We start from the raw sequence: 26,572 nt of genomic DNA, 5'->3' as shown, positions 1-26,572 counted from the left end.
CCCTGTTGCTTCCCTGACCAAAGCTGAGCTTTAATTGATGCAGTCTTTTCATTTTCATCTGTGTCAGTAAAGAAAGTAAACACGAGGTAAATTGATATTTATTTGTAAATGGTACCGGCCTCTGCTAGGATAATCTTGCAATAAAAATAAAAATATATAGCGGTACAACATCATTTTAACGTGCATTTCAACCCTATACATATTGCTATGAAAGAAAATCATATCATTATCAGTCTGTCACTGGATGGATGGAATTAATGTTAGCTGGCAGCTAGCACAGGAGCTATTTGTTAGATGATGTCTGACTGGGTGAGGATGAATCATGGCTCTGAACTACAAGCAGACGACTAGTACAATTCTCTAGTTACTCCGTAACGCTTCGGCGGATTAAGGTGCCTGCCCTGCCTGGTTTGTTGACATAATCCAGCACAGTGGAGCACAAAGCCTGCCTCCCAGCCCATTTCATTGGTCCACTCCAGCAAGCGGTCACCTGAGAAGGTCAGTTATCTTTGCGTTGTATGACCTTTGTTCGCCTCACAACTCCAGGGTCCGGGGGTTCCATTCCCGCCGGGGCCATGTGTGTGCGGAGTTTGCATGTTCTCCCCGTGCTCCGGGGGTTTTCTCCGGGTACTCCGGTTTCCTCCCCCGATACAAAGACATGCATAGTAGGCTGATTGGCGTGTCTAAAGTGTCCGTAGAGTATGAATGGGTGTATGAGTGTGTATGTGATTGTGCCCTGCGATGGACTGGCACCCTGTCCAGGGTGTACCCCGCCTTGTGCCCGATGCTCCCTGGGATAGACTCCAGGTTCCCCCGTGACCCTGAAGAAGGGGTAAGCGGTAGAAGATGGATGGATGGATGGATGGATGGATGGACCTTTGTGGCTCCAAAACTTATTATTAGGCAATTATTTTATGACGTTTAATATACACCTCGGAAAAAATGTTTACACACATCACAGTCACATAAAGTCCAGTTTTCACTCTCAGTGTGATCCTGCATTACCCTTTTGCGAACTGGGAATCATTATATGTCCGTATGTTCATCTTACTGTCTCATACTTTTGACTTTTTTCCGCAGTCTGTGAAAGTATTTTGTTGGAAGAAGGTTCCCCTGTGCACCAGTGTCCAATTTACAGGGTAGCGTCACTCCGTGGACATCTGACTGAGCTCTCCACTCATCCTTAGTGCTCACATTGTCCACCACAGCCTCCTTTAAGAACTGTTGTCCTCATTGGTGTCACTAGATCTAGAACTTTCTTTTTAGTCGAGTACTTACTAACCACTTACTATTCACTCCACCTTACATAACCTTGCCTTTATTTACGCTGTGTGATCTAACCCTAGGCTGGGTCATAACAGTGCACAGCGTCCATTGTTGCTGCAGGCTCACTTTCTACATCAAAGGATTTAAGTTGCAAATTCATTCTCTGACACCTGACAAATGCTAATTACTTTATCCATAGTCAAATCAATTTCTCTGAGTTCTTGCCTTCTTGCTTTCTTCTCCAAAATGCGATGACCATTTGATCCCTGATCATAGTTTTTTTAGGTTTTTCAATCGGTCACATATCGTTCAGTATTGTCACATATCGCTCAGTATTGTCACATATTGTTCAGTATTGTCACATATCGATCAGTATTGTCACATATCGCTCAGTATTGTCACATATCGTTCAGTATTGTCACATATCGCTCAGTATCGTCACATATCATTCAGTATCATCACATATCGTTCAGTATCGTCACATATCGCTCAGTATTGCACATATCGTTCAGTATCGTCACATATCGCTCAGTATTGTCACATATTACTTGTCATCAGTTCAAACAGCCCAATCAAAATCTTCCTCGTAAAGTATAAATAATTCCTCCATAAATATACCTGGTTGCATAGAGACCAGCAGCTGTGCTCTCACTGTCACCTGGGAGAGGTGGAAACAAATCTACACCTTCTAAACTCACTGTCCTAAATACTGTATTCACAAATTAATTCCAACAGAAAATCCGCAGCATCAAGACAGAAATTTGATGAGTGCAAACCAGTGAGGCAAATCTTATGCACACATTTATATATATACAGTGTCTGACAAAAGTGAGTACACCCCTCACATTTTTGTAAATATTTGATTATAACTTTTCATGTGACAGCACTGAAGAAATGACACTTTGCTACAATGTAAAGTAGTGAGTGTACAGCTTGTGTAACAGTGTAAATTTGCTGTCCCCTCAAAATAACTCAACACACAGCCATTAATGTCTAAACTGCTGGCAACAAAAGTGAGTACACCACTAAGTGAAAATGTCCAAATTGGGCCCAAAGTGTCAATATTTTGTGTGGCCACCATTATTTTCAAACACTGTTTTAACCCTCTTGGGTATAGAGTTCACCAGATCTTCACAGGTTGCCACTGGAGTCCTCTTCCACTCCTCCATGACGACATCACGGAGCTGGTGGATGTTAGAGACCTTGAGGGAACCATGAATGCCAACATGTACTGTGACATACTGAAGCAGAGCATGATCAGTATGCATTATTCCAGCATGATAACGACCCCAAACACACCTCCAAGATGACCAGTGCCTTGCAAAAGAAGCTGAGGGTAAAGGTGAAGGACTGGCCAAGCACTTCTTCAGACCTAAACCCTATTGAGCATCTGTGGGGCATCCTCAAACGGAAATTGGAGGAGCACAAGGTCTCTAACATCCACCAGCTCCGTGATGTCATCATGGAGGAGTGGAAGAGAACTCCAGTGGCAACCGGTGAAGCTCTGATGAACTCCATGCCCACGAGGCAGTGCTGGAGAATAATGGTGGCCACAAAAAATATTGACACTTTGGGCCCAATTTGGACATTTTCACTTAGGGGTGTACTCACTTTTGTTGCCAGCAGTTTAGACATTAATGGCTGTGTGTTGAGTTATTTTGAGGGGACAGCAAATTTACACTGTTACACAAGCTGTACACTCACTACTTTACATTGTAGCAAAGTGTCATTTCTTCAGTGCTGTCACATGAAAAGTTCATAATCAAATATTTACAAAAATGTGAGGGGTGTACTCACTTTTATCAGACACTGTATATATATATATATGGCAAGAACAGTGCAGACTGCCCGTAAGGCCACCGGTGGCAAGGTGCCAAGGAAGCAGCTCGCCACTAAGGCTGCCTGCAAGAGCGCGCCGGCTACCGGCAGCATGAAGAAGCCTCACCGTTACAGGCCCGGCACCGTGGCTCTGAGGGAGATCCGCCGTTATCAGAAGTCTACTGAGCTGCTCATCCGCAAGCTGCCCTTCCAGCGCCTGGTGAGGAAAATCGCTCAGGACTTCAAGACCGACTTGCGCTTCCAGAGCGCAGCCATCGGGGCCCTACAGGAGGCGAACGAGGCATACCTGATCGGTCTGTTTGAGGACACCAAGCTGTGCTCTATCCTCGCCAAGAAAGTGGCCATCATGCCCAAGGATATTCAGCTGGCCCGGCATATTCGCGGAGAACGCGCTTAAATGACAACTCCGTCTAATAAACACAAAGACCAGCTCATTGTCTCAGAAGAAATATCTTCATTCTTTGGCTGTTTAAATATTTATAATGTGGTAAAGGGAGCAGAAATGTATAAATAATATATGTATAGATATGGATGATTTATATTTCCATAAACATTATACATAGGTTTCTAAATGCACATGTTATGTATATTGTATAATGTGTGTGTATCTGTGCATATCCATATTCACTTGCCTTTCTTTTCTGTTTAGAAATTATAAGAGTTATTTACTATCTCCATGTCAAGTGCTGAGGATATGTTATTTAAAAAAGCTATACTATTACTATTATTAGGAAGTTGGGGTCAGAGCACAGGGTCAGACATGATTTGATGCCCCTGGAGCAGAGGGTTAAGGGCCTTGCTCAAGGCTTCAACGGTGGAAGTGCTGGTGCTTGGACCATTGACGTTCTAATCAGTAAGCCAGGGCCTTAACCCTTGAGCCCCCACTGCCCACCGTGTATTATATTTTTTATGTCAAAAAAATACAATAAACTGTGATAACGCTGATGAGCTCTGTCTGTGTAAAATACACAAAACCGAACCTCTGTTTTAGGCAGGGTGTGTTGTTCTGGATGGAGCATGACTGCCATCCTGTGGCCAAACACGGGAATGGCAATTACCCAGAAGCAATTTTCTGTTATTAAACTTTTAATAATGGTGCTTATATGTTTGTAATATTTAGCCAAGAGTGGAGTAAGAAATATTAGATTATATTAACATTAATATCTCTCTCCTTTTCGATAATTATTGATGAAATACATATTTCATTCAGGGGGCACAGTGGAAAGTGCTTAGCATGTTCACCTCACACCTACAGGGCTGTTGGTTTGATTCTCGCCTGAATGTTCTCCGCACGCTTTGTTTCCTCCACGTACTCTTTTTTCTCCCTGGTCCAAAGGCATGTGTTGTGGAATGGTTGGCATCTCTATATTGTCCAAAGTGTGAGATTGTGCCCTGCAATGGGTTGGCACCATGTCCAGGGTGTCCCCTGCTTCATGCCTGAATCCCCTGGGATAGGCTCCAGGCTCCCCGTGACCTGTGTAGGATAAGCAGTACAGAGAATAGATGGATGGATGGATATATGGATCTTGACTGCCATCAAGTGGCCCAGTTTAGGAAGTGCATGTTCCCCAAAACATAATTGTTTAGAGAAGCGGTTCTCTACCTTTTTTCAGTCACGGCACCCTTTGAATACTTTCAAAAATTGGTGCACCCTACACAAACACTAATGCTAGACAGCATTAAGCCTGGTTTATACTCGACATGTCCGGAAAAAATTATGTCATTGCGGAATGGGCGGTTGAGCGTGTTGACTGCGTGAGGCTTCATTTCTCATGGCGGTCTGCATGGCGTCAGATCCGGAAATGAATGACTTGGAGGCGACTCTTGCCGGAAGGTACGATTGTACAGGTATCTCTATGATCCATCCATGCGGGACCTTAGAGAGAGCCAGATGACACAAAATTCATGGAAAGGTTTTTAAAATAGTGATTTGGATTTGCTTTGTACATACTGCTGAGATGATAAAGCCAAAGCTGACAGTTTTTTGGGGTGCACCATGTTTTCATTCATCAGTATCGTCTCAAATAAACACAGTCACTACACTACACCATCAGACACAGTGATTAAACCTCATTCTGCTGTCTTTATACACAGAGACTTTTACAATTATGGTGAACATCCAGAGTGATCATTCTGTAATATCTTTCTTTTCTCTATATACATAAAGAGACGTTTACACTGATGGTGAACATACAGAGTAATCATTCTGTAATATCTTTCTTTTCTCTATATACATAAAGAGACGTTTACACTGATGGTGAACATCCAGAGTGATCATTCTGTAATATCTTTCTTTTGTCTCTATACATAAAGAAATATTTACACTGATGGTGAACATCCAGAGTGATCATTCTGTAATATCTTTTTTTTTTTTTTATCTCTGTACATAAAGAGACGTTTACACTGATGGTGAACATACAGAGTGATCATTCTGTAATATCATAAAGAAACATTTACACTGATGGTGAACATTCAGAGTGATCATTCAGTAATATTTTTCTTTTGTCTCTATACATAAAGAGACGTTTACACTGATGGTGAACATACAGAGTGATCATTCTGTAATATCTTTCTTTTGTCTCTTGTTATAAGAGACCTGGATCTCCAGAATTTGTAGTCTCAGCCCTGCCGTTACTTCTTTCTTAATGTAAATACAAGCTGATATATATGCTAAGTTCATATATTATAATTGCCTTGAAATATGTTTTATGATTAAACTATGTAAAGAACCTCAACCTTGACAGCCCAGGGAAATACAATCGCGTCAGGAGAAAGGGAGGTCCAAGAAGAAAAAAGGGAACAAGCCTGCCCCAAGGTATCCAGAGATATGGAGAAAAACGGATTGGAAAATCTTCCGCTAAGAAGGCTGATCCTGATGTTCTCCAACCGGACCTGCGAGGTTTACAACTCGACACGCTGGATGTGAAGAGAACTGAGGAACTAATATTGGAAAGTAATCGTTTAATGAAGAAATGTGATAGTATAAGGAGTGTCTTGAATAAAAAGGGGGCTGAAGCTACAATGTTAAAAGACCGAGCTAAATTTAAACGTGCAGAGAGCATTACGCAGCTAAATCAGAGATATGGACAAAAATACACTGAGAAAATGAAACAAGAAGCACATGTCTGTCTTGAGAGGCCTAGACCATCTATTTTTACCACACAGGTGGACACATTGGAAAGATTGATCAAAAGCATTGATATAAAATTGAAGCATGTCAGTGAACCATAAAAGAACATTTAACAGTTTGAGAACTGTTTCTCAAACCACACAGCTTCCTGTTTTTCTCTTAAGAAAACAAGTTATCATTCTTTACCGATATGTTGATCTTTATGCTGTACGGTTTTGTGAGAAATACCTGCTATATTCTTGTTTTTCTCTTAAGAAAGCGCCATACACTTTTCTGTGAATTCTATTTTATCTCTAAGAAAGCAAGTTAACACTCTGTTGACCTTCATGCTTTCTGCTGACAACGCTGCTACATTCTATTTCATTTCTAAGAAACCGAGCTAGTGCATCAAACCTCATCTTGTTTTTTTCGCTTAAGAAAGCGAGCTAGAGTTGTACACTTTTCTTAGAAATAACTGCTACACTTTTGTTTTTCTCTTAAAAAAGCGAGCTAGCGCTGAACACTTTTCTGACAAAAGACTGTTTTTTTCTGACAAAAGACTATATTCTAAGTTTTTCTCTTCAGAAAGTGAGCTGGCGCACCAAGACTGCATGATATTTTGAGCATCATGCTTAAACCCTAGCACCTGAAACCACAATAAATAAAGGTATAAATACTTGGAATAAGCCAGCATTAATTTGCCACTCCTCGGGTGAAGGTCTTGTCATTTTAATTTCTTGAAAAAGGAAACCACTATTCAGATCCTGCATGGTCTAAGGATTTTCTTTATTTTATTTTTCTCTATAGTTTGAGTTAAAAGTAATTGTAATCCTTTTGTTTTTTACTTTAATAAACCGAAGTCTATATAAAGGATGATTCGTATATTTCACTGTAAAGAGTACGACTCCTTTTATTATACGTCTTCAGAGAAGAAAATGGACTTCAAAGGGTTCTCGAGCCCAGAGGCACGAAAGCTTCACTTCCTGATAAAGGTAAGAGAAAGTAATTCTACAGGCTCTATCAGTTTTATGATAAGAGTAGTGGGTAAAACACAGAACACTGGCATAAGGAATTCCAGGGAAAATATTACACTCTATACATAAAGAGACATTTACACTGATGGTGAACATACAGAGTGATCATTCTGTAATATCTTTCTTTTCTCTCTGTACATAAAGAGACGTTTACACTGATGGGACAATATAATAATCACCTGGTTTTGTAAATGTGAGAAATGACATCTGCAGGAAGCTCGACGTTTTCCTGATGTCTACAGTAATTGCTAACATTTAGTCTAGAAAATGAGCCTACAATAAATAATAAGTCTATTTAATGAAAGTGAAGGTCCATGTTTAATAAAAATCTTAATAGAATGAATAAAATAAATTGAGGTTGTTTAGTTTAGTTTTATACATGTTCTCATATTTATAGCTGTGTGTTGTTGTAATGTGACAAGTGATAATCTCAAGGTTCATTGGGTTTTATATGATTATTATTATTTTATATATAATTGATTATTATTATTGTTATGCGTGTGTGTATCTTTGTTATTATTTCAGACATCAGATGTTTCTCATCTATATTAAATGTTTTCTACACATTTGATCATTTTAGAAAATGTTTGAAGGATTTTTACATGCACCCCTGCTCTCATCAGACAGAACCTCGATTGGGAAACACTGGGTTAGTTACTCGTCTTACCAATGTGTTTAACTTACTCTCCATCATCACTTTTATTCTGAGTAACATTCATTATTCACACAAAAACTACTTACACACCAATCCTCACTAATATCAGGATACTCGCTCTCATTAAGGGAAAACCAGAAAAAATACTTTTCTGCAGATATTTAAGTAAACTTACTCAGTGTATGAGTTCTGCTTCTTTATCTAATGATCTGCTGAGTGTTTCTAGCACTTCCTGGTATTTAAATTTTGTTTATATATTTGTATAGAGCTCTGACAGTTGTTTGTGCACAGCTGAATGAAGTCACGAGATAATAAATGAAGGTAATGAAATGATAATGTGTGTGATGTAGATTTTACCAGACTTTTAATTCTGTTCTCCGTATTTGCAGCGTTTTCAGGCTTTTACTTTCAGTATTTGCAGGCCTCAGTTCCATGGATCAGAAAGCTGTCTGATAACAACCTATAACCGTGTGTGTGTGTTTATTACCCTACCTCAGTACCCCTCCCCCTCTGCAGAATAAACAGGTAGACAGTGAACGTGAAAGTCAGAATCTTCATTTAATACACCATTTCAGGAGTAAAAACACAGTGAGTGTCTACATCTAAAGCTATAATATATAAACACACTGAATGTACACTAGATGCAGAAGAGTTTTGTGGGTTTGTACTGAAGTTTGAATGTACACAGGTTGTTTTATGACTTGATACCGTGACTATTTCCTGTAAGTGAACTCTGTGCTGATACAGGGTTTGATTTAACACACCGATGTTGGAGTGAAGTAAACGTGTGTCCTGCTGTAATCTGGAGAAGGAGACATGAACTCCAACATGAGTGTGTCTGGAGAACAGGACTTAAAGAGAGACGAGAGGTGAGTTACTTTTCCATTCACCAGCAATAAATACACACCGTCTCATGGGAACAGATCTGTATCTCTAAACACTCACTAGTTAACGGAGGAACTAAACTTTGGTTTAAGGTGTTTAATAGCAGTGAATATATCACTGATCTGATCTAAGAACAGTTTAGAGAAATCATTCACTGAGAGAAGAGTAAAAAGGACTGTGTAATGTGGAGGAGAAGAGCAGCGTAGCTTTGAGTCAGTGAACTCTACAGGCTTTAAGACCCAGCTGAGTCAGTTATCTGTGATTGGGACTCCTGACATCAGTGTAATTCCTGAGGTATGGGGCGTGTCTCCTGTTTGAATAAGTGTGCAGACTGGAGCTGAATTAAAAAGATGGAATTATTGGTGTTTAATGATGAACACATTGTGTAACAGTGCTGAGACAGCAGAGTATTAATTATTGCTGATATTTCTGTTTAATTCTAGAATGATGGAGGGAAAGAGATCAGACTCACCAGAACCCAGCTGTGTGTCCATGAAGAGTGACCGGTCAATGGATCATCCATTTGACTTCAGAGACAGAGCCGATTCTCCTGATGTGAGGTTAGAACAGTGAGGTGTTTTACAGCAGTGTTCCACCTGATCAAACTCACTGGTCTCATTCCGAAGCCCTTCATGATCTTTATCAGGTGTTGAAGCAGAAAAACACTAAACTGTGCAGTGCTGAAGCTCTCGGACTGGCAGTGAGGAAAACTGCTTTAAGAGTTCAGTTCAGCCTGCAGTCCCTGAGCTGGAGGGTCTGTGGTGCTACACAACAACATTTACACCTGGGACATTAATGACTAGACCACTATTTTATTCATAAACATGTTAGTGTCAGTGAGAAATCCTGAAATCAGTGTATTGTGTTAAGAGGATCGTGTTAAATATCTGTCTCTGTATGTATTAGTGTGTGTTGTGCAGCTATGAATACATATAGTCTATATCACATCATGTGTTTTATTTGTTCACAGACCACAACAGAAGACATCAAACCTCAGCAGAAATCAGTTGGACTCCATATTCAAGGTTTGTGTCTTTTTAATGTGTGTAACTTGTGTGTGAGCAGGTTACAGGTTTTTTATTTAAGATCATGACAATTTACTGATTTATTGATGTGCAGCAGCATTATGGGTAATTGGACAGAATTTCAGCTGTAACTGTGGTAATAGAAAAAGACTTCTATTCTTTTCATAAAATAAAAGCATCTCTCAGTGTGTAACATTTAGATGTGTTCCTGTGTGTTTCTAACCAGGGGCTGGAACACAAAGTCATCACTCTGATAAAGAATGAGCTGAAGAGGTTTAGGAAGCTCCTGAGTCCAGATTACCCAGCATGCACTGAGAGGGAGGTGGAGGATGAGGAGGATCTGCACAGTGTCAGCCAGGGAGCGCTGAAGATCACACTGCACGTCCTGAAGAACATGAACCACACAGATCTCGCTAACACACTGCACAACAGTAAGAGCTCTGAGTCATGGCTTTATTCCATCAGGTTCACTTCAGAGAGAGGAAATAGTTTTAGATAGGAACACTTTTAGTTTGAAGTTCGAGTTTAGTATCATGTACATCTGCTGCTTTTCTGTTCTGTTCGTGGTCCAGCTTGTGGAGACTCTGTACAATGGTCCTGTTAATTCAGGAATATTTACTACATGAATCAGGAATGAACAGCAGCATTTGAATTTTACATTTAATCCTGTGTTCAGTGATTATACATTAAAACATCTTATTACTTTGTTTATTAGAGTCTGTGGCCTCTGTGTATCAGACAAGTGGGAGGAAAGATTCTTCCTGTGCAAGGTGCTGCTCTCACTTCTTTCAGCATAGCTCCTGGTCTCAGAACAGGTTTAGTTCATCGTTGCTGGTGTTGTGTAGAGGATGTTATATTGTGAAAGTCACAACTATCCCCGCTCAAGGTCTTGTGAAATAGTTGACCTTGTTTGTGACTATATTCACCGTGATGCTTTCAGCAGTTACTACATTAGTGTCCTTAATTTTTTACTATTTAAACATTGTTTCAAAGTTTATTACAGGCTCAATGAATGTTCTTCTCCTTCACTAGAAGATAAAGGCCCGGTTTCACAGACAGGGTTTACATTAAGCCAGGATTAGGCCTTCGATCAATTAGGACATTTCAGTAGCTTTTATAAACGTGTCTTTAGAAAAATATATTTCTGGTGCACATCCTGAGATAAAACAATGGCACTGACATGTTTTAAGATCCGTCCGTGCAAGTAGCTTTCAGTTAAAACAGCTCAGACATACATTTTAGTCTGGGACTAGGCTTAAGCCTTGTTTGTGAAACCAGGGGAAAAAAGAAGAAGGGTGTGCTTTATTATGCTCTCTGCAGAATATGACAGAAGAAATGTGACCCACACCTATAATTATAAAAAGCAGGTAGAATTGCAGTTAGCATGAAACCTCAAATGTGTAGCTGGACTGGAAATGTATTTTTGTATGCATGTATAATTTTTTTTCTATTACAGATGAACAAGCAAACAGATTTAAAGGCTGTTGTGAATGATGGGTTACAGAAATGTCTTCCTGTGTTTATTATTATCTGAAGTTATATATTCTGATTTGTAAGCAAGATTATGAAGTCTCCTTTTGCTAATCATTTTACAGCATTATTAAAAAGTCCATGTACACAATGTTTATCCCGAGTGCCTTTTTGATGTATTTTATTATCCTGCACAAAGCAAAAACACAATCTGAGTGTAGATGCCGCTCGTAAATATTAATATAGTAATAGCAAATGGACAAGTGAAGGGGCAGCAATTGCCTTAGGCCCCGAGCTAGCAAGGGCCCCCAAAATGCTGCATAAACTTATAGTTAAGAAAGTTTTATTTTTACTTTTTGCTAATTAATTATGTTTTTTCTAAAAATGCCATCAGAATGCTTACTTCATGAGTGGCGTATTGGACTGGGTGTGGTGGTCCGCTCTGGGCCAGAAAGTCCAGGGCCACTTTTTGGCCCTGTACACGTCTGATTATTGCTGTTAATGCTAAATAACATAAGCTGAAATTTTAAATATTGATGTTAAAACACTGAAATGTGGTCCCCATGCCTATATTTTGTCTAGGATTCGACAAATCACTAAATCTGTCCTTGTGCTAGCCACTACACCACCACATAGGACACAAGTTTTATTTTATACATTTAAAAAATATATATTTTATTTAAAAAAAATTGTATGAGTTGCATTTTAAGCTATAATATTTGTGATTTTATGTGAAACTATTATAAACAGGTGTCACTCAAGTGAATTAAATGATGTAGATAATGACTGAATCCTACTCTATGGACCCTTAGTCTCTGTATAAGAGGATTTCACTGGGGATGAATTAATAGATTTAAACTCTATGTAGAGCGCTCTCTCATGGCTCCACCCACCATGCAACCAATCATATTCGAACCAATCATATTATCCTACCTGATAATATACCTGGCGTCCATGGGCGTGGCTAACCGCGTCTGTCTGTTAAAGGTAGCAGGTTGTATATGGCGAGCGGTTTACTCACTTGGGGCTGGTGATTGGTGTAATGGAAGCCGTCTCTGAACCGCATTTAATGACGGAGAACTACAGAAGTGGAGAGAAAATGCAGCACTGAGCAACTTGTAGACTTCACACCAAACTGTAGGTGGCTAGGTGAACGCGTTTGGCCTTATTTATTCGCTTAGCTGTTAGCTCTGCGGCTGTTTTAGTATAAAGTACTAACCTGAGTTACTAACAGTGTGTCATGGAACGACTGAAAGACAATATGCATACCTCTAAATTTTAAACGTTTTAAACAAGAACAACCCAGCCCCACCTGCCCCCATCATCCTGTGTGACTCCCCAGTCGATACTGTGCACTCCTTCCGCCTCCTGGGAACTATCATCGCCCAGGACCTCAAGTGGGAGCTGAACATCAGGTCTCTCATTAAAAAAATCAGAGTGTACTTCTTGTGGCAACTGAAGTTCAACCTACCAAAGACAATTATGGTGCACTTCTACACCTCCATCATCAGTATGGTGAGTCCATACTCACCTCCTCAATCACCATCTAGTACACTGCTGCCACTGAAAAAGGACAAGGACAGACTGCAGCATGTCATTCGCTCTGCTGAGAAGGTGATTGGCTGCAATCTGCCACCCCTTCATTATCTGTGCACTTCCAGGACCCTGAAGCGGGCAGTTACGATTATGGCTGACTCCTCTCACGCTGGACACAAACTTTTCCAGGCACTCCCCTCTGGCAATAGGCTACAGTCCATCAAGTCCAAAAACCCACGCCACAAAAACAGTTTCTTCCCATCGACAACTGGCTTCATTAACAACACTGAAGACCCACCATGGTCTCTTATCCGCCTCCATGAACATTTACACATCACATTAACGAACAACCCCACATTGTTGTTTCATATGCGTTACATGAACACACAACTCAGACTGCTGTGTTCAACACATACTGTACTAATGTACAGTTAATGTCTTTATTTTTATTTTCCTAAAACTTCCAAAACATAACTTCCTAACTCTCTCTTATTAATATTATATTACTTCTTGTATGTACTGTTATTGTTAAGCACCAGTACACCAAGACCAAGTCCTTGTACATGTAAACCCACCGTACTTGACAATAAATCTGATTCTGATTCCCAACAAACATCACTGCGAAAGACTGTGCAAAACTATGTCATGCACTTACAAATTTCACCAATTCAAGTAGGTTTCCACAAAAAAGTACAATAAACTCCACAAGTTGCATCACACATTATGAGATCATGCATTTATGGCTGCAAAAATCAGAAAAAAACTGGAAATCCTGTAAGGACTGATATTGAATCTTGCTACTTTGCATTTCGTGGAATTTCAGAGTAATGAGGTCTGAAGCTGACATCCAAAATGTGTTTTAAAACATGTTCTGTAATGTGTTCTCCACAGTAAACACCTTACTCAACATTCTTTCCCACGAGTACAGGCAGGCACGTATCCATCATGGAGCTTCCGGGAAGTGTGATGATCATTCCCCAGGATACCATGACTGGTGTAGTTAAAGGCAGCAGAGTGCAGCAGCACCATGTCATTGAAAGCTGGAAAGGCCTTTACCTCTACGAACAGGTCGTCACTCAGTGTGAGAGAGAGGTGGCTGCATCGACAAAGTGCACCGAGGCTGGGGTGCTAGTCAGGCATGGAGTTATGGAAACATGCTAACTTTATACCTTAACAGCAGCGCACCCCTCACTCACGTACTCCAGTTTTAATTGAAGGTTCACATTTCAAATTCCTGTTGGAATCTTTCTGACCATGTTCATGTACAGTTTGTACAAGATTTAGTTCCACTTATTCCTACTGATTATTGTGAAATGTTTAACAGAGGTACAGTATATTTTGAGATGTTTACATAACCTTTGAAAAGAAATTGTTGGTTTTAACTTTGCTTTCTGTTTCTGTTGTAGATTTTTAGCTTATTTATTAAATGATATGGCAGACAGAAAATGGGAGTGAGAAACTTTTGGTAGGTTTAGTATTAAGTCATAAGTTAAAAAAAAAAATGTTTCAGTGGCACGAAGCTCAGTAGAATTTTCTGGCATAAGTTTAATTTCCCCAAAGTTCTATGATTTTGCTGTAGCAGTGACATTGATTTGGGACATCCATCCATCCAGCCATCCATTTTCTGTACCGCGTATCCTACACAGGGTCGTGGGGGAGCGTGGAGCCTATCCCAGGGGACTTGGGGCACAAGACAGGGGACAGCCCTGGATAGGGTGCCAACCTGTTGCAGGGCACAATTGCACACACACTCACACACATTCACACACTACGGATCATTTGGAAATGCCAATCATCCTACAACACGTCTTTGAATTGGGGAGGAAACCAGATCACCTGAAGGAAACCCCCGAAGCATGGAGAGAGCATGCAAACTCCATGCACACTTTGCTATGATTGTTGTTGTTGTTGTTGTTGTTGTTGTTATTATTATTATTATTATTATTATTATGAGGATCCCGTTGTGTGCTGGAGAGGCTTTTCCAGCCTGTCTCTCTACCACACCTTAAAGCATCTTAACATCACAGGACAACAAATGAAAAGAACTATCAGGAACACCACAGAGGCTGCTGAGAGAGCTTCAAGAAGGCTCTGGAGGGTGATCAGCAATTTGCACACAGTCCAGGTCTAGGGAGTCTTAGGATTAAAGACTCGAAACACCCAGTGGCTCCAGGTCCCATCACTAATGTGTCTAATAGCACATTACAAGATGTATGAAAAAAAAAACATGAAAATATTAATAATAAAAATTTATTCATTCCATAAAAATCAGAAAAGTTGGCTGGACTAGAAAAAACATGCACAATGACCATCCAAGCTGTTTTTTATTTTATTTTTATTTTATTAATTACATTATTTTTGCAGACCCAGCAGATACAGTCAGGTTCATAAATATTTGGACATTGGAAAAGTTATTGTTTTTAAAAATATATATTTTTACCACAGTATATTGGAGTGGAAATAAAATAATATCAATATTCATTCTTTCATTTCAACTCCAAAATACTGGGTTCGACAGCTAAAATAATAACTTTGTCAAGTAACGAAGAGGAAACATTACCATTGTCTGTACACCAAAAAATAAAAGAGAACCTCTATGTTATGTTAGTATCAGGGTACTGGTATTGCACCTCCCCATAGTCCACCTCCTCTGTATTAAAGGTCATTTTAGATAGCAACTATAGAAAATATAGTAGTTTAAAAAAAACAACACCCTACTACACACTCGTCTCCTCATGCTGCAAGTGCACACTGGTTTTGGTCTAGTAGGGCGAGTAAGGGGAATTGAACACAGGTTATTGGGGAAAAATAATATGTAAAGCAAGGCAATGAGGAATGAGCACAAATTACAGCAAATCATGAGAAGCTTGTGGAAGGCTACTCCAAGTTCAATCAATGAACAGGCAATACCACTAAATACTAACAAAGTGTATGTAATTACTGTAAACAGTAAGCATAATGGTTAATAATCTGTCATGTACATATGTTTATAGTTGAATCATTTTCAGACATGGGTTGGTAATTCTAGACAACATGGTCCAGGTTAATTGGGAAAGACTGGAAATACAGTAAGTGAAGAAAGGAAAAGTGAAGGGATTTACAGGAAGAGATGCATGAAACACCTCACACCTATGGTTAAATGATGGGTTGGTGGTTAAATGATGGACTGATGGATTTTATCTGTATTAAATGGTGTTTTTATGAAACATCATAATAACCAGGGAAATGAGGTAGACTGGGAAATATAGAAGTAGCCTACTACTTATTTGTGGAGGCGGGGTTTGGTTGAACACCAGTTTGTGAATGGAGGGCGGAGCCAGGGAAAAGTGAGTGGTAAGGATCTACACCTGTGCAGGATTTTGTAACAGGTGTTCTATGTTTCAATGAGCAGGATAAAAGGGGGAGAGAGAACAGACACAGGAGACCCATGTGTCTAGATATGTGCATAGTGAAATAAAATTCCTGAAAAGGGACAGAAATAGTGAAGGAAAATAAAGAAGTGATTTTGAGCCTGCTTCCCATCTCCTAATTTTCAGTCCACCCGTATGCAGAGATTTTTACTTAGTGTACTGTGTTCATGTAATCATAGAGATTAAAGCTGTTTATTTTTAAATCCACATTCATACCCAATCTTTTATAGAATTCACTGTAAACAGATTATGTTAAAACACACACACACACACACACACACACACACACACACACACACACACACACACACAGAGAGAGAGAGAGTTAGAAAACATCATTAAAAGGTAAGTGGCATTTATAATTTATTTCTTGCCATACCAGCATACCATAGAATAAAAAAAGTAAAAAATGAGAAAACAAAACCAGCATGAAATCTTAAAATGTATGTACACTAAATAAAACTCTCTGCATATTCAGTATTAGACCTATTAAGTAATGTTCTATATTTCTCAGTCCACCTTATTCCACTGCTTCTTACGATGTTTCATAAAAACACACACTGTAATGCACAGAAAATCCATCAATGCATCATTTAACCATGCATCCATTATATCCTTTTACTTTTCCTCTCTCCACTTACTGTATTTTATGACTGACAATTAACCTGAGCCATGCTGTCTAGAATGATCAAACCCTCTGGTAATTTCCAAACCAAACTAATGTTCTGCCTCTTTTGTTACAGTAGCACACCTTATACAGTGGCTTGTACTGATATTATAACTAGAACACCACCATGAGAGAATTACTATTAACTTTATGACTTTAGCAACACTACAGTTCAAAAGTTTGGAGTCACTCAGAAATTGAATGAATTTTGAATGAAAATCACAATTTTTAAAATAGCATTGATCAGAAATACAGTCATTATTATAGCTGGATTTTAAAGGGAATATCTACGTAGGCATTTTCACCAACCAGCAACTCCTGTGTTCCTGTGGCACATTGTGTTGCTAATCTGACATTATCATGGTAAAAAGTTCATTCATCATTAGAAAACCCTTGTGCAAAGATGTTAGCACGGCTGAAAACCATTGTGCTGTTTAAGAAAGCCTTACAACTGGCCTTCTTTGGGCTACTTGAGAACCTGGAGCATCAGCATTTGTGGGTTTGATTACAGTCACAAAATGGCCAGAAAGAAAGAGCTTTCTTCAGAAACTAATCAGTCTATTGTTGTTTTGAAAAATGAAGGCTGTTCCGTGTCAGAAATAGACAAGAAACTGAATATATCTTACAAAGGTGTGTAGTAATCCCTTCACAGAACATGACATGAATGAAGTTGTTACTTCTATCATGCAGTTCCACTGCAGTGGCTTAGTAGGTGGCTTTGTACTCAACCTATTTGCATTAAAGGAATTAAATATCATTTTATATTAACAATATTTTCCCCTTCACATATTGAAGCCATGGATTTCTAATAATCTGACAATTATATGAGTGTACGATATTGACCCATAGAGTAGATACAAGTAAAAAGCAGATGCGATTTTCAAGTTTGCTCATTTATTTATCATCAGTAACCATTTCATCCTGCTCAGGGTCGAGGAGGATCCAGAGTTTATCCCGGATTAATGGGCAAGAGGCAAGAATATATCTTACATCAGTCCATCACAGGAGACCACGGACACACACAGACACAGAATCACAGACTCATTCACACCCTGGGGCAAGATAGCATAGGAGATTCACCAACCAGTAGGTCTATGTGTGGTGGGAGAAAACCTGGAGGAATCCTGCACAGACGCAGGGAGAAACTGCAGTTCCACATAAACAGTATCCTGAGCTCAGGATCGAATCAGGGAACATGGAGCTGTGAGGTAAACTGGTCTACATGAACCATACTCATACACAATATATGGTAAATCCACTTGGAGGAAGGAGTGGGGATGATTCATTCATTAATATTTATTAGGGCTGCAACTAACCATTATTTTCATAATCGATTAGTTGGCCGATTATTTTTTCGATTAATAGGATGGGGCGGGGCAGATGTTCAGTACCATTTCTTCTTATTTGAAATAAAATCCACAAACTGAGTGTTACTTCAGACTAAAAGTTTACACAAGTGTTTGCCCAAAACAGAAAAGAACCCAATTCAAACACACACACACACACACACACACACACACACACACACACACACACAGACACACACACACACACACACACGCACCAGAATATATATTATTAATTAGGACTGTAGTTTAATTCAGTGCTTTTTGTGCAGCCATGAAAATAATGCATAAATACTATAAAATAAATTATATAAAATTTTGTGTTTGAATCAGACATTACAGATCTTACTCACGCTACACTCTGTATCAGCGCGTCTACACCGCGCATGACCGCAACGCTGCCTCGTTACTAACACATCACTTCCATTATAATAAACAACAGAATTTACACTGCAAGTGCGCAGATACAGCATATAATGACAATAAACTTAAATTAAACTAAACCTTTTAAGCAGTGTGCACCAGTTTCCCCTGCCTCTTACACACAGTGGATATAAACATAACTTTGTGCTTCGCGGTGTTTAATATAAAATGCTCCCTGCATTTCTCATTTTCTTACTCAGTCACGTGATGATTTCTCCTCCATCTGATGGAGACTGATGTCATGTTGGGAATAATAGGTAACGCTGACAGAGAGTAAACTGGAGAAAGTCAGTGTTGGTGACTCTGAGTGTCTGCTAATGCTAGCGTGCGTATGACGTCATGCGTCATCATGACTTATACTACCGGTTAGTAAAAAAATCGCTAGTGATACATTTCAGATGATATTACCTTTCTAAAATCCACACAGTAGAGTATACAGACAGTAGAGTATATAGTGCATAGTGTAAGTGTACAGTACTTCATTTGGGACAGAACTTTAGTATTTACTCTCCGAAGCGTGTTTTCTGAACAGAAGTAACGTAATGCAGACCATCTAATCCATAATGAGATTCATTACAACAATTTTCATCATCGATTGTTATCCATTTTATTGATTAGTTGTTGCAGCTCTAGTGCAAATATATAAATATAAATGATTTGACTTTTTTTTGACCCAGTGTAAAATGTTAAAGAGCTATCTCTATATCTCTAGATATAACCATGCGTTATGTTAGATGGTGGTATGCTGTCTTCAATAGGACTATGTGAGCACAAACAAACACTGAAATCTAAGAATGTTTTTTTTTAACAGATAATTAGTAAAAATGTGTCCGCACAGGTCTGTTAGATCTTTAACATAAAACAGGTAGTGCAATAATGGAAAAATGGTATAAATGTAAACATAACATGCTATGACTGAGTATTCAGCAAATTAGCTTATACCAAATATGATCATAGCAGTTATAGTGATAGCAGCCAGGTAAAGTGTATTTAAAGTGTATATAGTGACAGTAAATTATATCCTATGTTTTTTAATAATACAGTACAGTATAATTCAGTTGTTCTATTAGTGCAATTTCAACCAAAATACAGTTGAGTGTACTCCCTTTTGTGTACCCCCTTTTGGTTTCTTTTGGACAGAAGGGTGTTAAATGTCCTAAACACTACAAAATTTGACTGTAAGTAGAAGTTAATTTTATTATCAGACTCAGATATCCATGTTAATATTTTTAATACTGCTCATTACTGTTAAATGACTTGAAAGAGTCAACACATCGGATGGTCATGGCAGGACCTTGATTTTGTGGTCAGTAAACCAATTGTGTATTGATTTTGATGTATGTTTTGGATCACTGTCCTGCTGGAAGATCCAACCACGGCACATTTTAATCTTTCTGGCAGAGGCAGTCAGGTTTTTATTTAATATCTTTTGATATTTGATAGTCCATGATGCCATGTATCCTAACAATATGTCCTGGTCCTCTGGCAGAAAAACAGCCCCAAAACATTAAAGATCCACCACCATAGTTAACTGTGTTCATGAGGTACTTTTCCATATGGCTAGGGTGAAGTCAGCTAACATGGGCCACTTTTTGGTAAATGATTTATAATGCCATCAAATAAGCTATCATGTCTCATCATCTCGTCAAATCATGATCTCTAATGATATTTTTATAAATTAGCATGGGCTTCTTCAATATAAATTCCTTTTAAAAATATGAAAAAGTATAATTGTTTTAAAATTATGAGCGTTAGAGTATCGGCAGGAACCCTCTTGAGCCACAACACAATGTTCAGGCAAATTGGGCCGGCTGTTCAGTTAAAATGGGCCAATATAAAAAGATAAGAGGTAATTTTGACTGAAATCATTTTAATTTTAACAGTAAATTGATAATATTGTGTTCAGTGTGCCATAGCAGCAACACCGTAAATATATTTCATTTAATAGAAAGCACATCTTCTCCACAGCTCTCGTGGTACAATGAGTTGCACTGACAGCAGCACACACTAAATGTTCCCGCTGCATTGAATGCTGAAGCACTGTCGTGGTCTCTCCTTTCTCCCCAGCAGTAACCTCTACACAGGGTTTACCCACCTCCCCAACCACACGGGTAGAGTAAAACTGATCTTGTAGGCCAAATACATCACAATTCCACAGATGTGATGGAACATTTCTGATTGCAAGTTCCTCCAGCAGGTCTTCATACTGTGGAAACCACTTTCCTAACACACTACATTGCTGTATGGTTCAAGCTGCTTGGTTTGTTTCCTGCTCTCCAGGTCCTCCCTCAGTAGAGTAGAAGTTGATGGTAAACTAACTGGTTTCTCTTCCATTATTATTTGTAGTTCCTTAGTTAAATCTGTGACCATAGGCACTTCTACTGTTTGTTCTGCATGTTGTTTTAAGTTCCTTTCTCCCCTTTTTCCTTTAGGGCCAGCCTGTGTTGGGGTTAATGAAAGTCTGGCTTTCCCCTCTCTACCGAACCCCCTATTTTCCCTTACGGTCCCCACATAGGAACCCATAACAGGTTGCGTACTCGGTTTAAGAGGTGGAAACGATTCAGGGTCATTGAAGGATTCAGCCAATGGGGTGAGTGACTTTTTTGGCATTTCTGTTAACATTGATTTCAGGGTCTGTGCTGAACTCGCTGTGAATTTCTTTCTATATCTTGTTTTGCTCCAGGTTGCTGCTCTGTTGAAATCCTGAATGTCCAATTCCCTTATTTCAGACAAAATGGTTGCTATTACTTCATCGTAGTGTTCTTTTAAGATCTCTATATTATTGTCCATCCACTGTGCTGTGTTTTGTTTGACCTTTTCCAGTGTTGACTGGTTTGAAGAAGGTTTAATGAAAGATGTGAATTTTGTGACCTGTCTGAACACACTTGGTGGATAAGGATTAGCCGGTGTTGTGGCCGCCAGAATTTCTGAATGATGTAGAGCCTGTAACAATTTGAAATATTTTGTCAGTGTTAAATCTACAGCAGTTTTTGATTTGAGACACCTTGAATTTGGTTTTCACTTACATTTGCAGGTTCCCTTATCGGTCCAGAGTCAGCCAAGACTTCAAATCTGTTGTGCAATACTACAGACATATTGTTAAAGTAAGTTCACTTTAAAAAGGAAGAAAGATGGAACAGCCTGTGCAAAGGGGAAGAATGAATAGGGGCAGAAAATCCTTTAAGATGAAATAGAATTCAGAAAGGAGAAACAGTCAAGGAAATTATTCAATCAACACAACACCAAATCAGAAACAAAACACATACCTGTGTACGTATAGGGAAAAATGTAGAAGTGATGCCATCTGGTGGATGAATTAAGGAATCATTCCTTTGATGGACATCTTGGAACATAAAATACGCCTTGTCTTTCTTCACAGGACTGCAATTTTGAGGTCTGGGTGAGCTACTGGCATAAAATGGAGGAAGAACATCCCAACAGGAGAACAGGAAAACTTTCTTTGCAAAGTTGTATATATCCTTTTCTCTTCTTTGTTTTCAGTGTGCACACTCTTTGTAGACTGTACGTAGAAAAGGATTGTACTTACTCCTTTCAGGGTTTGGTCATCGTTGTTGTTTGAGGTTTAGTAGAGCTCCTTTCCTCTCTGGATCTCATTAAAAAATTTCATTTATTTATTTTATTAAACATATTCCAGGGCTCCAGGCAAAAAACAAAATCTTGGAGCCATTGGTTCCTAAACCCAAAATATTTATGTGCCAAATCAAATTTTCAGGAGCCAAAATAGTGATGTCATATGACATATGATGATATCATTGTTAAATGGCTACCTCACACTGCCTTTTCTTTCCCCTCTGTACTGTCTGCCTTTGTTTACTCTGCCTCCCATAATTTACACAGTGTATTCTTTACATACACAATATGTGCAATGTTCAGTACGTCATATAATAATAATAATAATAATAATAATAATAATAATAATGAGTCTTTATTGATCACATATACATTACAACACAGTGAAATTCTTTTCTTTGCATATCCCAGGTTGTTAGGAAGTTGGGGTCAGAGCACAGGGTCAGCCATGATACAGCGCCCCTGGAGTAGAGAGGGTTAAGGGCCTTGCTCAAGGGCCCAACAGTGGCAGTGATGCCCCCATCTTGAATCATATTACCGTAAATACTTAAATGTGCAGTCATTTGTTTCTTTTTTTCACTTTTTTATTCATTTCCTGCTTATTCAGGCTCAGAGTCATGTAGGCTGCATTGAATTTTATTTTAAATTCCCTCATCTCTTTTTCAGTGACTTTATCACTAGCACGTTGCACTGCTTTCACGATTGGGGTGGCACGAGGGGCAGACCTAGCAATGACACAATCCCTGGCGGTCTCATGTTTTGTACTGTCTCCATGCTTCTTTACGGTTTCTTTTTTAAAATGACTCGAACTGGTAATGAACTCTGTTTTACCAGCAATATCTTGTCCTGCTTTAGCACAAAAGGTGCAGTACATTTTCCCTTTGTCATAACGTAACCAGGCGACCTCTTGTAGCCAAGCTGATTTAAACTGTCTTGTCGGGATGAGAGCTGCAGAGACTGGAGAAGACTCAACTCGCTGCGCTTGGCAGTCATCATCTGTAAAAGATTGCACACCGATTGAAACGGGCTGGGATGACTCAAATGTCACTTGAGAACTTTCACTGGTCGAGTTGGTCTCAACATCATCGGCATCTGATGTAGAGGAGGCAGGGTTTGGACAGGCAGGGGATGAGGACAAAGTCTGATATTTTTCTTGTCAACTGACTAACGTTAGTTAACTACGCAGTTACCTAGCCTACATATAACAGATAAATTCACATTCTAACAAACTAAATCACATCAAACTAAATTAAACACCTTTAACAAAAAGGCTCAGGCAGGGTTAGGTTAGGGGATGACTTAACCCAACACTCATTGGTGTGGGAGGTGGCACAGGCACAAAACCTTGTCCTTCATTCTGTATATATTTCTCTATATGTATTTAACATTCTATGAGAAAATATCAGTTGTATAAAAAAAATGGAAAAGAAATTATATATTTTTTAAAAATCTATATATTGTGTTAAAAACGAATTCTGCCACTTTAAAAATGAATTTTCATGAATCTCATGAAAATGAATCACATGTAAATGAATCAACGTAAATGAATCACATGTAAATGAACCATATGAAAATGAATAAATAAATTAAAGACTTTAAAAGAAAATCTGTCTAAATGTAAGGCGTTCTAGGTGAGGTTAACTATTGGGGGTTGGAAGATCAGTTTAGAGAACATATTTGTTTCTGATGGTAAGTTCAGGGTTAGGGTTGGCCCCTAAGTTTCAACATTGGAAAAAGGAGTTTTTATTGGTTAAAAATTAGGTGATTAGAGTTTATTGTTTGGGTAAGCCCCTAGATTTCAAGATAAAAAATGGTTTTAATGGTTGGAATAGAAGTTCTAATTGGGTTTAAGGGTACTGGATCTATGTTCCCCATCCCTATTGTCCAACTTGTACAGATGAAATTTAATCTGGCCCAAATTTAGGGCCGAACCAGGAAAAAGTTCCATTAATTTTGTCCATGTTCCCTCTCAGATCCTTCTTCCTATTGATTACTCCCCTCCCCCCTGAGAAGAAATGCCTTTCTCTCTATTAATATATACTCCCACACACATTTTATATATAATATTATATTATATTTATATTTTTGTGTCACGATATGGAGGTTGAGACGGATGCAAGTGCAGATTTTTCAAGTTTAACAAAGAACTAAACAAAATACAAAAGACACTGACATTGGGGCAAATCACTGTGGCAAAGACTAAACATAAACCAAAGAGAAAAACACAGCACCAGGGACAAAGGTAAAGAAAGACAAACGTGAGACAAAGAGTGCAGTGAAAACTGTGGCTAAATACACAAGTGCTTACCAGGAATGTGATCCAGGTGCAGGTGGTCATGTGACTGTGATGCAGTGGCTGCTGGGAACTGTAGTTCAGATTTCCTTCTCTGATTACATGACATAATGGTGTATGGTGTAATATGTGGTAATGTATGGGTATTACTCTGTGTATGTGTGTGTGTTTATACAGAGGCTGAATGTGTTGGCCACTCTGCTTCAGGGTAACTTACCCAAAATACATCAGAGCATCATCACAGCTCTCATTACTGTGGATGTCCACACCAGAGACATCGTCACCGAGCTCATCAATGAAAGGGTACAGATGGCTACACACCTTCTCTTCAGAGCAAAGGGAATCATGGGTGTGGTCAGATCTGATTGGTCAGAAGCTGTTAATAAATCTTTTAAAAATAACTGCAGCTCTGACAGCAGTGCATATGCAAATCAGTTCCCAGGTTTATACAGTATGAACGCACTCATTATAAACTATCCACGCTATATCGTCAGTGAGAATGCCCAATTCGTATACAATGAGATCGTATATATATCACATGTCTTTGTGTATGTGTTCACGTAGGTGGACTCGAGCAGTAACTTTGAGTGGCAGAAGCAGCTGTGCTAATACTGGGATGTGGATCTGGATAAGTGCGTGGCCAGAATGGCTCTGTATCAGTACGTCTACGGATATGAGTACCCGGGAGCCTGCCTGCGTCTGGTCATCATCCCGCTCACAGTAAAGACGTGTTAACAATACATTAAGAATTCATAATGTAGTGTAGTGCATGTTATTATAATAATATTTATTTAAATACTATGCGTAATGCATTACGGAGGCTTTATAACATGCTTCGAATGCGTTTATCGCTCGTTATAGGCGTGTGAAAGAGTGAAGTCTTAAAGATACGTTTGTGTGTGACCTTTCCATCAGGAACGCGTTTAATGTAAAAAAAAAATCTTCTTGGAAATGACATGCTTGTGCTTGTTTGTGATGGTTTTTAGGACCAGTGCTACCTGTCTCTGATGGGTAACACCTCGAATAACATGTGTGTAGAAGGTGTGAGCTTGATCCTTTCACCGTTAGCCAGACAGAGCGTCTTGTTGTTGTCCAACACGGGGGTAATTTTCTCAATCCACAGGCACGTCCACAGGTACGTCACTCACCACCCAATTGTGCGTGTCGGCGGTGTCACTGCCGAGGGACGGTTTGATGGCACTCCAATCCCGTGTGAGAGGGTCGTCTTCACCATACAGCTCGTCCAAGCTTACTGACTGTGGGTTGAGCACGTCGGTCTCGATGGGCTTGTAGAAGGGATTCACCTCGCAGCCCTCTGTCTCGTGGAGGGTGCGCAGTGGGTCAGCGAGGGCACGGTACGCTGTGGTTTTACCGCCTCTTGTAGGGCCCACCAGCAAGACGCCCTGGTGCACCAGCATGGTCTCATACAGCTGGATCACAGTGGCGGTCATGCTGGAGACGGGCTGCAGGGAGCGGGCGCATAGAGCTGCCTCGATGTTCGACTAAAGTGCGCCGTAGTCATGCTCGGGGACGCCCACACCAGGAAAGAGGTCCGACAGAATACCGCTAAACGCACACAAGAAAGATTGGATTGACTCGATTGACACTAGGCTCAAGATTTTCAGATTATGGATGTTCAGATGTTCCAGGATTCTTTACTTTTCATCTGGTATAACATTACAAGGTGCTAATGTTATATACTTTAAATGCTTTAAAAAAAAAGTTATATAATTACAGCTTTTTAGTTGCAAAGAATTTGCAAATGTCAGTTAATTGTATTTCCTAATTTGTCCTGGAATTTCCTCCTAGGGTTAGGGTTATTTCCTCCTGATTCCAGTGATCCTGTGATAATGACCTTTGATACTCCATATGTAAGCTTTGGCGTTCTTTACTATTTATCAATTTATTTTATTTTAAGTTCTGCGTCATCCTTGAGTAACTTGGGCAGGTTGGAGTATCGTAGCGCTCTAATCAGCACCACGTTCTCACTCAGGTGTGGGTTCTCTCGCATCAGAGACCTGGA

The 26,572-nt window shown here is 39.4% G+C and overlaps 2 protein-coding genes across 5 annotated transcripts in view; both read left to right on the top strand.

Moving 5' to 3' along the window:
- Nucleotides 1–3,088: 3,088 nt before the first annotated feature.
- On the top strand, nt 3,089–5,087 carry LOC108261566 (histone H3.3A). Its single transcript, XM_017462406.3, has one exon. It carries the CDS (start codon nt 3,092–3,094, stop codon nt 3,500–3,502), a length of 411 nt encoding a protein of 136 aa, XP_017317895.1. The 5' UTR covers nt 3,089–3,091; the 3' UTR covers nt 3,503–5,087.
- A 3,298-nt stretch (nt 5,088–8,385) lies between these two features.
- LOC128630844 (uncharacterized) overlaps nt 8,386–26,572 on the top strand; it is a 320,670-nt gene continuing 302,483 nt past the window's right edge. For 2 of the 4 annotated variants that reach the window (XM_053679145.1, XM_053679146.1), the window contains exons 1-4: nt 8,498–8,772; nt 9,232–9,348; nt 9,759–9,813; nt 10,040–10,244. In XM_053679145.1, the coding sequence (XP_053535120.1) occupies nt 8,720–8,772; nt 9,232–9,348; nt 9,759–9,813; nt 10,040–10,244 (430 nt within the window). In that variant the 5' untranslated portion in view covers nt 8,498–8,719. The other 2 variants (XM_053679144.1, XM_053679147.1) reach the window with 2 other exon arrangements.

Source organism: Ictalurus punctatus, unplaced genomic scaffold (genome assembly GCF_001660625.3).
Source record: "Ictalurus punctatus breed USDA103 unplaced genomic scaffold, Coco_2.0 Super-Scaffold_100068, whole genome shotgun sequence".
In the NCBI taxonomy this organism is placed as follows: Eukaryota; Metazoa; Chordata; class Actinopteri; order Siluriformes; family Ictaluridae; genus Ictalurus; species Ictalurus punctatus.
The sequence above is the reverse complement of the archived record's forward strand: the minus strand, read 5'-3'. Positions and strand labels throughout refer to the sequence as shown.

Excerpts from the sequence above, each read along its gene's own strand:
- LOC108261566 (XM_017462406.3), top strand. The coding sequence starts at position 3,092 with ATGGCAAGAACAGTGCAGACTGCCCGTAAGGCCACCGGTGGCAAGGTG.